This window comes from Myotis daubentonii, chromosome 13, assembly GCF_963259705.1.
Source record: "Myotis daubentonii chromosome 13, mMyoDau2.1, whole genome shotgun sequence".
Taxonomy (NCBI): Eukaryota; Metazoa; Chordata; class Mammalia; order Chiroptera; family Vespertilionidae; genus Myotis; species Myotis daubentonii.
In genome coordinates, this window is record NC_081852.1 from 37,579,796 (window position 1) to 37,595,981 (window position 16,186).

Genomic DNA, 16,186 nt, shown 5'->3' on the forward strand with positions numbered 1-16,186 from the left:
CTTCTATGTATTTTCAAGTTCTTTCCACTAACATCATTTAGTCAGAACTTCTCATATTAATGCGATTCTACCCTTTTCTGGGTAACACACGCATCCTAGTCGTGTCATGTCCTCGACTGCCCCACTAGAGGGAGCCATTCTGCAAACGGTAAGATCAGCCTAACAGAACCATGCGACACCTGGGTGCTGCAGAGAGGCCAAGGCAACAGGTGACAGGTAACATAGTTCAGGTTTATTAAAAAACACATAGGCGACAAGTCAGAGCTTTGGCAAGGAATGATATGGAGAAGAATTGAAGGCATTATTCCACAAAACATTCACAGTTGTGTGCTAGAGACAAAGAGAGCAGGGAAGGATTTTAGAAGCATTTGCGGTGGACAATGGATGGCCCGGCTTCATCGTACTCCTGTTTGCTGATCCACATCTGCTGGAAGGTGGACAGAGAAGCCAGGATGGAGCCGCCAATCCAGACCGAGTATTTGCGCTCCGGAGGGGCAATGATCTGTTGGTCAGGATTAGAAAGAAGGGCCATTAGTGTGCGCGAGGGCGGGGCCTGGCTGCTACCAGGGTCCTGATTTGGTGGATCTGGCTGAGGTCTCATGGACTGCAGAGACAGTCTGGGCTGTCAGATGTCTAACCTGAACCCCAACCCAGAGGACTGTGGAATAGCTTCTGGGTTTAGAGAGTCTTCATTGAGCACATTTGTTTTTCTGGCTTCCTTTACACAGTCTACTCCAAAGCACCCATAACACCCCACCACATTCAGAATTCCGCTGGGCAAGCTGAAAGTTGGCCCCAAGCCCTGCAAGGCCCCCACTTAAGAGCCCTGATGAAGTCTTTGATATCCATGAACTGAGCCTCAGAACTCAGCACGACATACTTCCTGTAGAAACACCCACCAGAGTCTACAATGAAAAGTTTGGATTGTGCCAGAACTTACTGCACAGGTTTGTTTTCCCACCTGATTAATCCCATGGAGATGCACTGAGTAACAGTGAGGGGTGAGGGGTTCCCGGCTGGGGTGACCTTTTTCCTGGGACAGGTCCTAGGTAACCTGCACTGGCCGACAGAGGCCTGACATGGTAATATTTAATATGCTAATATTTCTTAAATAATTGAATGAGGTGCAGAGAGCAGTGAATCAGGCCAGGGGTCTTGTCTACCTGCAACAACCCCCAACATGGCTGTGGCAAATTCCACTCCGGACTTGGGTATTTGGGTAGAAATGAATACGGGCACTTGGGCCAAACAGACAAGGCATTTCTGAAACCACGGTAAAAAGGTCTAATTTCTGTTTATCCCCCAAGCTCTGGTTGAACATTTATTTTTAATACAAATAGTTAATATTTACTGAGTATTTATTATGTGCCAGGCATTATGCTAAGCATTTGTCCTGATATGTATTATCTGATTTAGTTTTATTTATTTATTTATTTTAAAATTTGATTTTAGAGAGAGGGAGAGAGAGAGAGAGAGAAATATTGATCGGTTGCCTCAACCAGGGATCAAACCCGCAACCTGGGCACATGCCCCGACCGAGAATCAAACTCACCACGTTTTGGTGTATGAGACAACATTCCGACCAATTGAGCCTCAATGGCCAGGGCTCATTTAATTTTTCTAACTGCTTCTAACAGTAAGTATTCAATTACTCCCACACTACAGATGAGGAAACAGACTGGGAGAGGCTTACGTAATGGGCTAGCTCACATTGGTTGTGTACACGTCAGACCCAATATTCAAACTTGGACCTCTCCCAGGTGTCTTTGTGGTTTGGTTTGGTTTGGTTTTGTTGCTTTAGAAGTCACCTTTTTATTTGGGATAATTTTAGATTTACAGGAAAGCTGTAAAGCTAGTGCACAGAGTTCCTGTAGACTGGTCCTCCAGTTTCTGTTTCCCCTAATGTCATGATCTACTATGGCCTAGGATTTAGTGGTTTTCCCTTACCACACTGGAGCCCAAAGTTCCACATTCATTTCTATTTAAGAAGCCAAGTTTGGAGAACTAGGAACTACTCAACTCGAGCTACAGCCTCTCTCTGTAACAGACCCCCAGCCTAGGCTCCCTTTGTCCATGAGCTCAGCAGCTGGGTTCGCCTGGCTCCCTTCAGGGTGGGAAGAGGAGGGGGTGAGAGCAGATCAGAGTCCTCAGAAAATGGTCTGATCTCTCACCTACAGTCTCTTAGAGCCGACACTACAAAGTACTTCTTTCCAGCACTCTTTTATATGACCTGCATACCCTTTCCAAAGAGAGAGAGAGAGAGAGAGAGAGAGAGAGAGAGAGAGAGAGAGAGAGGAGTGCAAATCACAAAACTTGTTCGAGTGCTTTTCATGTGTGTGAACTGCACCTGCACTGCTCCTTCTACCGCTCCGCTCCGGGTGACCGGGGCAAGAGGGTCCCAGCGTGGCCCTGATTTCACAGAGTGATAACAGCTTTTGAGAAGTCGCCCACCCTCTGTGAGATTGCCTCCAAAGAATGATCTCTGTTTAACCTCTGAGCTCCCTTGACTGGGACTCAAACCTGACATACTACAGGGGTCCTGAGTGGCTCCAGGACTGAGCTTGGTCATCCTGTGCTTTTGAGTCCCTATATCAAAAGGTGTGCCAGACAGACAGGTAAAGATCAAATCCTCATTCCTGGCCACTGAGAGGTGATCACGTTTAGTAGTGGAAGAAAAGGGGTATGCTATTGAATGTACAGGGTTTAAACCTCTTCAGAAATATATCTGGCTCCTCTGTAACTTTCTTTTAATGTTCTACACATGAGATGCACTATTTTCTGATGAGGAAACACAACTAAATATGTACTTTAAAGAGAAATGGGCACATGGCAGCTTTGTTGATCTCTATCGCCAGCTGCTAAATGTAGCTGATAGACAAGAATAATTACAGATTAAATGTTGTACAAGATAATTCAACTTCTCTTATGAACTGGATTGACTTATGTCCTAGAAAGTGTGGAACTTGTACACTCGGACCCTCTGCCTAACCCTAAACCATGTGACCATGTGTGGCCTCTGCAGAGTCCTTCACGCCTGGTGGCAGGGTTGGCACCAGCAGCAGAGCTGTGGGGTCTGTCACCAAACTGTACCTTGATCTTCATGGTGCTGGGTGCCAGGGCCGTGATCTCTTTCTGCATGCGGTCAGCAATGCCGGGGTACATGGTGGTGCCCCCTGAGAGGACGTTGTTTGCATAGAGGTCCTTCCTGATGTCAATATCACACTTCATGATGCTGTTGTAGGTGGTTTCGTGGATGCCAGCGGACTCCATCCCTGGAAAAGAGACGCAGGCCATAGTCCTTGATTGGTGGGTCGCCCCAGGTCAGACAAGGAAGAGCTACATGGAAGATCTTACGCTGACTGAAGCTAAGCAGACATGATAATCGAGGAACCTCCCATCTCAGAGACCAATAGGTCCTTGGAATGCTCCATGTCCTCCTACCTCTTGTCTAGTGAGGAGGCCCTGCTGGGAGGAGGGGGGCTGCAATGTAATGTCACCGATTTTTAATACTCGCTACTAAGTCTGGTTTGAATCAGGGGCAAAGTCTTGAGTCTCCCTGGAGAAGGCTCTGCACTGAGCCCGTGTAGCAGCCATTGCTCACAACTCCCCCAAGTCTCTCCTTGGCTGCTGTCTCATTCTCACCCCTGAAGCTGAACCATCAGAAAAGTGCTCATCTCATTTGCACAAAGACTCATCTTTCTTCCATCTTGGTAATGTTTTTTTATCTGAACTTTTTGTTAATTTCTGATGTGGGTCTTTTAAACAGAACCTCTAAATAGCCCTTATCTTTTGCAGTGCTGTGATGATGAATAATAAAAATAGTAATAGTAATAGTAGTAGTAGTAGTAGTAGTAGTACCTAACTATTAATTTCTGACAATATCTAATGATTATTGCTAGCTTGTTTTGGCCAGCCCCTGGGCTAAGTGCTCCACACATGTCTCATGTAATTCTCACAGCCACCCTATGACATAGACATTGTTACAATCCTCATTTTACAGATGAAGACACAGAGGCTTGGGGAAGTTAAGTGATTTTCCCAAGAATATGAAAGTAGAACTAATACTCAAACCCAGGCTCACCCCACCCAGAGCCTGCCCTCTGTAAACAGCTCTGCTAAACTTTCTCTCAAGGTCAGTGCTAATGTAGGCACAGGCTCTTCCATTTTTCTCTCCCCCTCCCATTCCAAAACTCTCAGCATTCAGTATGCCCTTCCCATCCATCCAGTGGCTCCACTGTGTCCTATGCATGAATAATATTTAACTTTCACCCTAAACCACACACCAAGAATGCTTCTGGATTAACTACTACATAGGGTTACTTGGAATGAAAAGTCCTTTCCAGGCCTTCTTAAGTCTTTCACTTGATAAACATGACCTTCTTTGCCCTGATTTAGAAATGTGTTTGGCCTTGTGGCCCTGTCACATGCCCCCACATGCAGAAGAGCACTGGTGGCCAAAGGCTGGCTGAGTAGGGGGATGGGGTGACCTCCCTGTCCCAGGATGTGACGCTGTTGCCTACCGATGAAGGAAGGCTGGAACAGGGTCTCCGGGCAGCGGAAGCGCTCATTCCCAATGGTGATCACTTGCCCATCTGGCAGCTCATAGCTCTTCTCAAGGGAGGAGGAGGTTGCAGCAGTGGCCATCTCATTCTCAAAGTCCAGAGCTACATAGCACAGTTTCTCCTTGATGTCTCGGACAATCTCACGCTCAGCTGTTGAGATACAAGCATTAGGGTAGTAAAAACCTCAGTCCTTCCCACAGTACTGGTTCCTTCAAAACAGTATGTAAGTTTAATATTCTGCAACCCCAAATCCATGATGGCAATTAAATTATAGGTCCACCAGGGAACCACTTTTCTTCCTAGCAGAGTGCCTCACACATCGTAGACCCTTAGTAAATATTACCTAGCAAATGGTGATGGGAATAAAAGGAACTGGCTAGAGAAAGGCACAGAGCAGGAAATCCTTTTGTACATTGTGTTCTTGCAGGATTAACTGATCACTCTCTGTTTTACAACCGTTAGTTATATTGGATTTTCGGTTGACCTGGAAGTCTTATGCTGAAAAAGTCTTTTGAGGGTCCTCACTGTTTTCAAAAAGCTCTGGAGATCCATGTCTCCTAGACCAGGTAGATTCCAGTTCAAACCATTGGCATATGCATCATCTTCTAGAGAGGGGCAGGCCCTGGCTCAGGACCAGTCCTGTCCAGAGTCTCCAGGTGCATGTGGAAGGAGGTATGGAAGAGTGGGCAGGCAGACACCTTTCAGACTCCTGCATTCCGAAGTCCTAAGCTATTTGCTCCATCTGGACCCTGGGAACCTTTTGGAAGTATCTTGGGGGGTACTTGTGAGAAGTAGAGTCAGGAACAAAATTAATTTAACTCCCTACTCCTTGAGGAGACTTTAACATCTTCAGGGCTCAAACGTGGAGCCTAGACTAAGCCACCGGCATGTTCAGAAACCTGCCTATTTAGACAATGCCAACTGGTGAGGGGAGGGCAGGTAGCCAGGGCCAAGGGCACTGAGGATGTCCCAATGTCTCTATAACATCCGACTCTGCTTCTTGTGGGTGGCACCAGCTCAGAGTCTGAAGACACACATATGACTGCCTGCTGGGTTGTTCTTAATGCTCGCTAATAACTATTGCATGCTTACTCTGTGCTGGGTTTCCATGTGCATTATCTCATTTACTACTCACAATCACCTGAGAGACTATGGCGTAGTGAGGTTGGGGAACTTGTTCAAGGTCACACAGCAAGTGAGTGGTAGAAGTGATCCCCAAGCCCTGTCGAGATGTCTCCAAAGATTGCCAATCACCACGCATACTATCCTCAGTCTCTGCACTCTCTCTTTTCTGTTTGTGGGTAGAGGGGACTAACAAGTGTTCAGAAAACCCAACTCTGACTAGCTCATCATACAAGATGGCTATTACTGTTCTTCCAAGGAAACAGCATAATCATTTTGCAATTTTATCCAATTAAAAAAAAAAAAAGCCATGCTTGGCTCTGCAGTCCATCTGCAGCCTCCCTCCCATCATTTCCTTGGATAGTCACTGTGGTCTGTATGCTACTAGGAAGGACATCTCTTCTGTCCCTTCCCACGGGCCTCACCCGTAGTCACGAAGGAGTAGCCACGCTCCGTCAGGATCTTCATGAGGTAGTCGGTGAGGTCTCGGCCAGCCAGGTCCAGACGCATGATGGCGTGGGGCAGGGCATAGCCCTCGTAGATGGGCACGTTGTGGGTGACACCATCTCCAGAGTCCAGCACGATGCCTGGTGGACAAATGAGCACAATAAAAGTCACAACAGCAGCCTGCATGTGACTTGCTGGTCTAGGAGAGAGGAAATTTCTAAGCTTCTTATTTGAAAGAAATAAAAGAAAGCATTTGGTTGGCTAGGAGAGAAGGGACAAGGCTTGGGGAAATGAAAGAGTAGGAAGAGAGCAACAATAGAAGTCCTGTTCAAATACAAGCTCAGGGGCTCATTTTTAAACGTTGACCATAGACCTATTAGGCCTAGGATGGCCCTGTCAATTCTCAGTAACCCTCAGTCATCACAACACACCTATTTACAACCACCAAATCCCATGACTGATGGTGTATCCTATGGAGGCTCTCATTCCTCTCAGGCACCTACCAGTTGTACGTCCAGAGGCGTAGAGGGACAGCACCGCCTGAATAGCCACATACATGGCTGGGACATTGAACGTCTCGAACATAATCTGCAAAGCAACCCAAAGAACTCAATTAGTGACGCTGTTAATCTTCTTGTTGGTGAATGCAGAGCTTGGCTTTTCTGGCGTAAGGAAAAAGACCTTTAAACCTGAGGCTCAGATGGGCTGTGATTGGCCTCGTTCTGTGGTTTGCCTGTGGTTCTATGTAATTGGTTCCACTTTTTATGTAGTTGCTGGGTCAATGCCAGCCCTAGATTCTGAGGTCGCTCTGGCTGCGGTGGAAAGAGCCCTGTTTCCTGGCAGAGGACCACATATGAGGGCCAAACACTCCACCCAGCTCATGCCATCCAGGGAACAGATGAGAACAAGAGCTCCTCTGAGTCACGCATGGCCAGTTCGTGCACACTGAGATGCCCGCAGGCCTGCCTTTCTCCATCTGCCAAACCTTCCCAGCACTGACTGCTCACTAGAATGTCTGACATCATTTGCTAGAGAGCCATCATCCTCAACTATTTTCCTGCCTTCATGCCACTCACAGGAACCACGATGCCCATTGGAAACAATGTGACTGGCTATCTGGAGCGGCTCCCCGGCACACGTTTCCCTGTAGAGAATAGCTGCTCGTGTGCTGCTGTCAGCACTCGGAGCTCCTCCCAGGAAAAGGCCTTGCAGTCTTTACATGTGTTATTCTCCAAGCCCAAAAGATTGGGGGTCAATTCCAGGCTCCGGCCACTTCTGCTGTGTGACCTTGGGACATTCACCTAATGTATTTGAGCCTCAATTTCTTCATTTACATAATTAGGATAATGATACGTTCTGCTTCACACATTGTTAAGGTTTAAAGAGACAGTGCATATAAAATGCTTGGCCCAGTGCTTAACCACAGTGAGCGTGAAGTTGACATTAGGTGTTCTAATTGCATAGCTCGCCCAAACCGGAATCCTGTGTCCGGCTGGTGGAGGGATGGTTTCCTGCTGTTGGTCACAATAACAACAGTAATAGCTATTACTTATTGAATGTGTAGTGTGCCAAACACCAAGGCACACATTTAACATGTGACTCACGGAGCTCCAGTTGCGCAATCGGTTAGCGCGCGGTACTTATAAAACATTGTGACTCACAAATCTTTGCGAGCTTTTGAAAGATAATAGTACGAATATTCCCAACTTTTAAACAAGGAAGCTGAAGCTCTGAGAAATTAAGTGGATGCTTCAAGTTACATGGCTAATAAGTGACAAGTCCAGTTTTCAAACTAGATCTGTCTGACTCCAGATCCAAAATTACCCACTGTATGTTGTCCTGCATTTTGAAATGACTTCTCCTTAGAGGTTTTGAACCTAAATGAAATCTCTTAAATGTCCTATTGCTCGTGCAGGTCAGAGGGTTATAGCTCCTGCAGTGAGGATGTGAGTACCATCAGGATACTCCTGTCCTTTCGCATCCCCAAGTTCCTGGAACTTTATGGGTCTGTGAGGCGCCTGCTGGGCTGGGCCAGCTCTCTGCTGTCCTGTACAGCCCTTCCCAGATGGACTTTCCCAACCTGAAGTGCTGGGCCCCAGAGTGGGTATTTACCTGGGTCATTTTCTCCCGGTTGGCCTTGGGGTTCAGGGGTGCCTCGGTGAGCAGGGTTGGATGCTCTTCAGGGGCAACACGAAGTTCGTTGTAGAAAGAGTGGTGCCAGATCTAGGGGGGCGATGGAGGAGAAGCACAATGACGTGATGTTGGGGCACGGCAGACCCCGAAAAGGGACCAGCATGAGCTCCATGAATCCGGGGCCAAATAAAATGTGACAAGTACTCATTATGTGTCTACCCTTTGGCCAATGAGACTGAAGCTCCAAGACTCCGAGTATCTTACGCAAGGATTTACAGCCAGTAGATAAATGAGCAAAAACCCAAACCCAGGTCTGTGAGGCAGGATGGTGCAGTGGTCAAGGCACAGGCTTTGGAGTAAGGTCTGAGTTCAAATCCCAACTCAGCCACTTCTTGGTTGTGTGCCCGTAGGCAAACTTAACCCCATTCAGCTCCAGTCTCACCATGGCTAATATGAAAATCCTTAGCATTTCTTGGCGAGAATTAAGTAAGGAAACCCTAGAGTTACTGTTTAGCCCAGCGCCTGGCCCAGAGTAAACGTTATCTTTTGTCTTCTTGAAGCCCTCATCCTATTTTAGTTCATGCTCGAAGGGAAATAACTTAGTTAAGTAACAGGACAAATGCATGAAAACATGAATGGAAGGATGCAGCTGGCCTGAAGACCTAGTTGCCTTTTTAATACTTTAGGGAAGTTTCCCTCTGTGGTATATGCTTAACGAAGGCAGGTCACCCTGCTTCCAGCCTCCGCCCACCACCCCATTGGCTCTCCAGGCCTGGGAGAGGCCGCCTCCCCTCCGCACTCTAGCCGTTCCGTTCACTGGCACAGGTTTGGCCTTCAGGTATTTCCAAACTCAGTGCCCACGTACAGCGCGTTTGCGTGAATGTACTTTGGACATACATGTGCTGTGCTTCCTCTTTAATCCCTGGATGCCACAAAAAGCAACACCATGGTACAAAGGGCTAAATGGATTATTTCTGAAAGTATGACAATTCTCTCTAGCATCATGAATATTAGATATTTCCAGAATTAAAACAAAGCAAGAACTGCTGGCGAAAGATTATAAATTCACAAAAGCAAGATCAACTTTATACACTCTTTATCTCGTCCCGGTTTCTTTGGTTTTGAATTCGTAGTTTCTGGAAAGGAAATGAGATTTCTGAAAGCTCTTTCATGGACTAAAAGCATCAGCGTACTCAAGAAATCCTGCCAGTCATATTACGTGCTGCGGTTACCAAGAAACATCATTTAAAAAGCAACCAGTTCTCTCCCTTCCTCTCTGTCTCCCCCACCCCCACCCCATCCATTAGAAACAATGAAATGCTTTATTTGTTCTCCAGGGGCTTACATTCTGAGATGCTGGCAGCTCCACGGAGACCACCTGAAAGAATATTTTCTCCACTATTAACATCCTCTCCTCAGAGCAAAGTGCAGTATTACCCAAATCCAGAATCTTAGACCAAACAAATCTAATGCAATGCAATTTTTGTCCAGAAGCCAAGGTTCCAGCATTATTACTGATCAATTCTAGCAGCACTATTTTTTTAAACTGCTAAGTGTGTGCATGTGCGCACGGAGCCGATGAATAAAACTCCAGATGTTGTGGTTCTAATATATTTGGCTGCACTTAACAAATTTTATGCCACTTTCTCATTGTTCCTTCTGCCTTTTCTCTGACCACCTGTGTTTCTATGGTGCCTCATAAAACACCAAAACCCTAGGATTTAACTTAGCTCCTCATTAGCACTTTTACATGGGCCTCGGAGATAAAGACTCCACCTAAATGCAACACAGAGAGACACTTTTAAAAATATTTATTTAGCCCGGCCAGTGCGGCTCAGTGGTTGAGCATCACCCATGAATTTGGAGGTCCCCGTTTGATTCCCAATGGGGGGCGTGCAGGAGGCAGCCAATCAATGAACCTCCCTCATCATTGATGTTTCTATCTCTCTCTCCCTCTTCCTTCCTCTCTGAAATCAATAAAAATATATCTTCAAAAATATTTTTAAAATACTTATTTAAAAAAATTTGTTGGTTGTTGTGCTTCAACCTGTTGAGGGCCATTCAGGAATGTGCCAAATCCACAATGACAGCCCTCTTTTTTGCAGTGAAACTATCCCCACCCCCACTTGCGCCCCCCTTCCCTCCCCCTACCCCCCACCCCCCGCCTGCCTTTTTTTTAATGCTCAGGGCAAGTTGATGAAAAGCTTTCAAGAATGGGTGGGGTGAGGCTACTCCCAGCTCCTGAACTGCTCTTTAGCTGTGTTGCCCTGAGAGGCAGAGCCGTGCAGCCTCTGCTGAGAGAAGGATCATCCCCGGCTGCTGCTCAGACCATGCAGGTCTGGGACGTAATCCGCTTGACTGAGCAACAGACTGCGATCCCCACTGCTGGCAACGGATGACTGTTCTCACCTACCGAACTTTAATTGGTTTATAAACCCTGATAGGCAAGGAATTCTTTTTAAAATAAATACTTCAGGATTTTTTTTCTCAGTTTGTGATCATCTAGAATAAACATGAACAAGTAAAAACACAATTGGGCCATTGCAGCCTGACGTTTAGTATCAGGGCCCTGCAGCCTGAGGGCTCAGCCTGCAGCGAAGCGCCAATACCTTTTCCATGTCGTCCCAGTTGGTGATGATGCCGTGTTCTATTGGGTACTTCAGGGTCAGGATGCCTCTTTTGCTCTGTGCTTCATCACCCACGTAGCTGTCTTTTTGTCCCATTCCTACCATCACTCCCTAAAAAGATTCAACGCATTTCGAGTCAGCCTCTCCCCAAACTTATGTATTGATGACAGTCCCGTCACGATGGGTTAAATTACTGGGAGACCAAGGTCCTCTTTTGGTACCAAGAGCAATATATTGAGTCCTATGATCACTATGTTCTTAAGCAACATCCCTGAGTTGATTGGAAATAGGCCCGAATCGGCCTCCAGATGGCAGAGGACCCTCTGGGTAACGCAACTTGACCTGTGTGTTGTACCTCAAACACCTTCTGTGTTCCTCAATGGGCAGAGAGATTGTGTTTGTCTGCTTTGCCGCTATAACAAATTGCCTGGCACATATTTGTCATGCAATAATTATTTGTTGAATGAATGCATGAAATTTTACATATAAATTAAATGGCATTTTGTCTCTTATAGACTGTTCTTTTAAAGCTGAATATTACTTTCTAATCATTATGAACTGAAGCATTATGTCTACATACAAATGACCACCAGTGCTTGATTTCTGACCAATACTAATCACCATTAAGACATTTGTCAGACGTATTTTTTTAATCATTAAGGTGACACTTAAGACAAGAAAAGAAAGAATTCCCACTACTGGGATTTTACATTGCACTACAGTGACTGCTCTAGAATTGCAAAAACAGTCATGGCTACTATAGATTCGTAGAATGGTTTGTGCAAAAATATCTCCACTGCACACAGTTCAACAAAGAGACTGTGTATTCAGTGGGCGAGGCTTCTGTTATTTGTTCTTGAGAATATACACCAAATGGAGAGCCATAGATATCAACGCGCAAAATACATTTCTGATGTGGAGGAGAATTTCTCGGGTGAAATTCTCAGTTTTTACCATGTGGCTGCCTCCAACATTTTGTTTACACATAATATTATGTAAAAAGTTACCATGTGGCTGTTCAGATATATTTTATTGACAGCTAACGGTGTGTAAAATTACAGTTGGTAACAAAGCTTACTTTCATCTAACATCAAGCTCTTTGAGAGTGAATGACCTGGGTTTTAGTATAGTTTCTCTCCAAAGAGCAGATATATATTAGAGGATGATAATGATGATGATGATAATGACAATGATTATATTTACACAAAAAAGAACTTATGAAAAAGGGGCAAGCTTATATCTGATAGACACCCACCAGATAATCTGTGTTATATATGACATTGGCACTTATTTCTTGACATTAATCACCAGAGGTATATTCTTAGCAAGGTTACATAATTTTGAGGAAGCAAACAATAGACAATCTATGGATACCCATTGACACTCAGACATAGAGGGCCCTAATCTGTAGCTCTGTTTCTCTCTGTTCCAAACAGACTCTTGCTCACCTGATGTCTGGGACGCCCCACAATGGATGGGAAAACAGCTCTGGGAGCATCATCCCCAGCAAAGCCCGCCTTGCAGAGCCCAGAGCCATTGTCACACACCAGGGCGGTGCTGTCCTCTTCTTCACACATCTTGGCTGGAGTGCGTCACAAGATCCTGCAGGGAACAGGGAGGAAACGGCCCCAGCTGTCATCCAGCAGTTATGACACTTACCTGACCACTCCCACCTTCCAGGCTGGGTTTGGGGGCCCTCCTCTGGACTCCTGGGGCACTAACAGCTGTCCCTTATCTAACACATTTATCTCAAAGCACTTCCATTCGACTGTTGGCTTTTTATAAGTCAAAACTCTGACGTTCATGTTCATACACCTGGCCTCTAGCACAGTGGCTGGCATGTCTCATGTGTTCATTGACTAAATGAACTTTAAACATTGACTAAATGAGCGAATGAATGAACAGCTGTAGAGACCAGGTGGGAATATCAGACTATGAGACCAGATCCTCACAGGGACAAGTCACTCGTCACATGTTAAAGAAGTAAATGAAATCTGCTGTCACTATCCACTCAAATTCACATTTCTTTACCTATAGCTTAAAAGAATTTTTTCAAAAATGTAGATTTTGAAGGGTGGGCAGTATGAAAAATTTGGAAATGTTGAACGGCTAAAATGTTTAATGTAAAATGTTCAAAAGAAAAATATCTTGAATCTTGAGGACTTTTATTTTACCCTTGGTAAAACAGTAGGCCCATGAAAACATTGTAATAAGCAGGTGCTTTAAATTTTAGGGGCCAAAGTTATTCTCCATTAAGAAAAATCATGGCTAACACAAAGTCCAACAAGTGAGGGAGAATCTAATAAATTACTCAAAGTCGATTACTTTGCTGCCATTAAGATAAATAAAAGGCAAAAAAAAAAAAAAGAAAAGATAAATAAAAGGCTAAGCTACAGGTATATTCTTATGTAAGAGAAATAGGTTAGAGGAAGTAACATTCGTGATCCCATTGAAATGTATTTTTATACATTGCAAAATAATTAGTCATATATAGCAAGATACCGACGGGGAGTTATTTTGAAGTGGTGTATTTTGTATATGTTTTTATCTTCCCCGGCCTGGGCATGTACTCTGAGGCAACCAATCACCACTGATCATTGTTTCTCTCTCACATTAATGTTTCTCTCTCCCCCTTCCTCTCTCTAAAGTCAATAAAAAACATATTCTCCAGTTAAGGTTAAAAAAAAAACATTTAAAATTATTTATGGTCCTGGCTCGTGTGGCTCAGTGGTTGAGAATTGACCTATGAACCAGGAGGTTTGATTCCTGGTCAGAGCACATGCCTGGGTTTCAGGCTTGATCCCAGTAGGGGGTGTGCAGGAGGCAGCCAATCAATGATTCTTTCTCATCATTGATGTTTCTATCTCTCTTTCCCTCTCACTTCCTATCTGATATCAATAAAAATATTTTTCTTAAAAATAAAATAATTTACGGTGCTACATGCATTGAGTTCTTAATAAATATTTGTTCTTTAATGATTATCATGAATAGCATTATATGATTATTATCATTATCAGATCATTTTATTGCTAGTCTTTGCTTTCTTTCCACAGTGCCTCCAAGCTTAGGAAGGAAACCCTCAACTTGTGGATTCCACTTGTAAGAACGGAAATGGAAATGGCTTGCCCTTTCTTTTCTCGCCCTTCCCTGTGGGAGTTGGCTTCTTTTCTAGCAGATGAAGAGGCTAGGAGGGAAGTGAGACATGAGTGCGAGGGAGACAGAGCAGAGAAGCAGTCCAGAGTCCAAGGCATTCGCCAGAGGCGCCGGCACCCGGGATCACAGCCTCTCTTCAGATGTGCTAAGCAGACTTTCCAAACCAAAAGTAAGAGCTGAAAACAGGATAAGATGTTTGGAAAAGGACGCAATACAAATGCGATGAGATGCTCAGCATGAATACATGTCTTTAACAGCCCCTGTGTTGGGCAGGGAGGGTTGGGGGGGAGTGTTTGAATTTACTGCAGAAATGTAGGCTGACCCTCAGCATCTGCTAGCATGCAGACCAAAAAAGCTCAAAATTCAGTAGATATACTTTCATTTAGAGAAAAAAAAAAAGTCGTAGAAGGATTTTATCATCTCTAAAAGGAGCACGGTCCTTACAGAAGAAGCCTGTGTCCCCAGAAAAAAGTGGCTCAGTGATTTCCAGCTCTTATCTAACCTGCCTGGGCAAGACGGTTTGCAGCACGCACAGCATTTCCTAATTAGGTAAAACACACTCCAAAGTCTGCTTTTGGAACTGCACCCGGGTCAGGGGGTTTACTCCAACCGGGTGCATCTTGTGCCAAAAATGAGTAGCTAGTGGGAGGAGGCGCGGGGGGGGGGGGGATGTTGCAGTTCCCAGCTCATCTGTCTTGAAAAGCAAACCATATTTAGTCATGAGTCACAAAATGGAAGGGGAAAATCTCAGCGTGAAAACTCCCAATTTCAGGCCCAACCTGCCAAGCCCTGATTTATGGCAAAGTTCAGCCCGGGGTGGCAGGGCTGGCTCCAAGGTCCTGCCTGCCCGAGCAGGCTGAGAGAAATGCAAACCACACAGGCAGAAGGCTTCGGCACAGGCAGCTGTCAGATGCTCACTCTGCGCCCTCCCTCTTTACTTGCAGAAAAAGATTCAGCTGGTTTCCTGCTGCGCTCTGCTGCAAACCACCCAGCGACCAGACCAACTGCTGGCGTGGAAGCTCACGGACACATTCAAGAGACATGCCTTTCGCACAGAAGACACTGCCGGCTAGAGGCAGAGGAACCCAGAAACACACACACAAACAGCCGACACCAAAGACCAGGCAACTAAAATCCAGTTGCAGACACCTTCGCTGCACCAAAAATCCAGTCCAATGAAGACTCGCCACACCACATCTGAACCCCAAATACTGGAGTTTCCAGTGCCTAAATATAAATAAATGTGTGATTGATACAAATTACGAAAATGCAAACAGCTAGACTGCATCCCTGACATGTGTTATAAGATCTGGGCTGTTGGTTTAGCATACACAGATTTTACAGGTGACACACATTTCATTTCAACTTCCTCTCCCTCTCCTCCCCCACACCAAGCTGCCCCTTAGCCTTCCTTTTAACGTTAGGTAACTGGAGCTAAAATTTAATAGTACAATCATATGAGGAGTGCAGTCTTCATTCAAAAATTTCCGAGTGCCTGAGCCCAGCCAGATCCCTTTGGACAGCGTCTGAGGATACTGGGTAGCATCAGAGCAGCTGGCATCGCTAAGTCGCGTCCCTGGGCAGTGCCACTTACCCTGACAGTGCTGGCTGGGCTTCTCGGCTCTGGGTGATGTTCAGGGAAGCTGAAGGCTGCGGGGTTATATAGCCCCTTGGCCTGCTCCCCTCCCACTGGCTTCCCAAACAAGGAACAAAGACAGACTTGAGCCAGTCGTTCAGTCTAACACAACCATATAGGGACCTCAGCACAAAACTCTCTAATCTGGGTGGCCAGCGGCCTGGGTCTCTTCCACTGCATTCCACGGCGCTGCTCATGAAATGGGAGGCAGCTCAGCTGCCTGTGGAAGATAAACACCCCAAGCCTTCAGAACAACTGCTGAACCTTCCAGAGGCACTGAGCCGGTGCAAGGGGGCAGATGCAGGCGCGGGTGGCACATTCCTCGGAAGATGCCAGCCTGCTGTCCTGCTGGCATATTCTAATGAGCTGAGAACCTAAAAGAGCGGCCTTTTAAGAACTCTCTAACAGAGGTAGCCAGCAAAAAAGAAAGATATTGCTTCCATTGTCCATAAATAGATCCAGGGAGTGACGGTTTTATGTAGTCAAGGCTGTTTATAAATGGAGTC

General features: G+C 45.6%; 1 protein-coding gene across 1 annotated transcript; it reads right to left on the bottom strand.

Moving 5' to 3' along the window:
• Positions 1-210: 210 nt before the first annotated feature.
• On the bottom strand, positions 211-15,797 carry ACTA2 (actin alpha 2, smooth muscle). Its single transcript, XM_059662775.1, has 9 exons — positions 15,639-15,797; positions 12,340-12,493; positions 10,874-11,002; positions 8,244-8,354; positions 6,635-6,719; positions 6,110-6,271; positions 4,521-4,712; positions 3,091-3,272; positions 211-502 (listed from the first exon to the last, which is right to left on the bottom strand). Exons 2-9 carry the CDS (start codon positions 12,466-12,468, stop codon positions 359-361), a joined length of 1,134 nt encoding a protein of 377 aa, XP_059518758.1. The 5' UTR covers positions 12,469-12,493; positions 15,639-15,797; the 3' UTR covers positions 211-358.
• Between the last annotated feature and the right edge of the window lie 389 nt (positions 15,798-16,186).

Coding starts and splice junctions, on each gene's coding strand:
- ACTA2 (XM_059662775.1), bottom strand. CDS start 12,468: ATGTGTGAAGAAGAGGACAGCACCGCCCTGGTGTGTGACAATGGCTCT. Junction 11,003..12,339: donor TGGGGCGTCCCAGACATCAG/GTGAGCAAGAGT, acceptor GAATCTTTTTAG/GGAGTGATGGTAGGAATGGG. Junction 503..3,090: donor CCAGCACCATGAAGATCAAG/GTACAGTTTGGT, acceptor CCTGACCAACAG/ATCATTGCCCCTCCGGAGCG.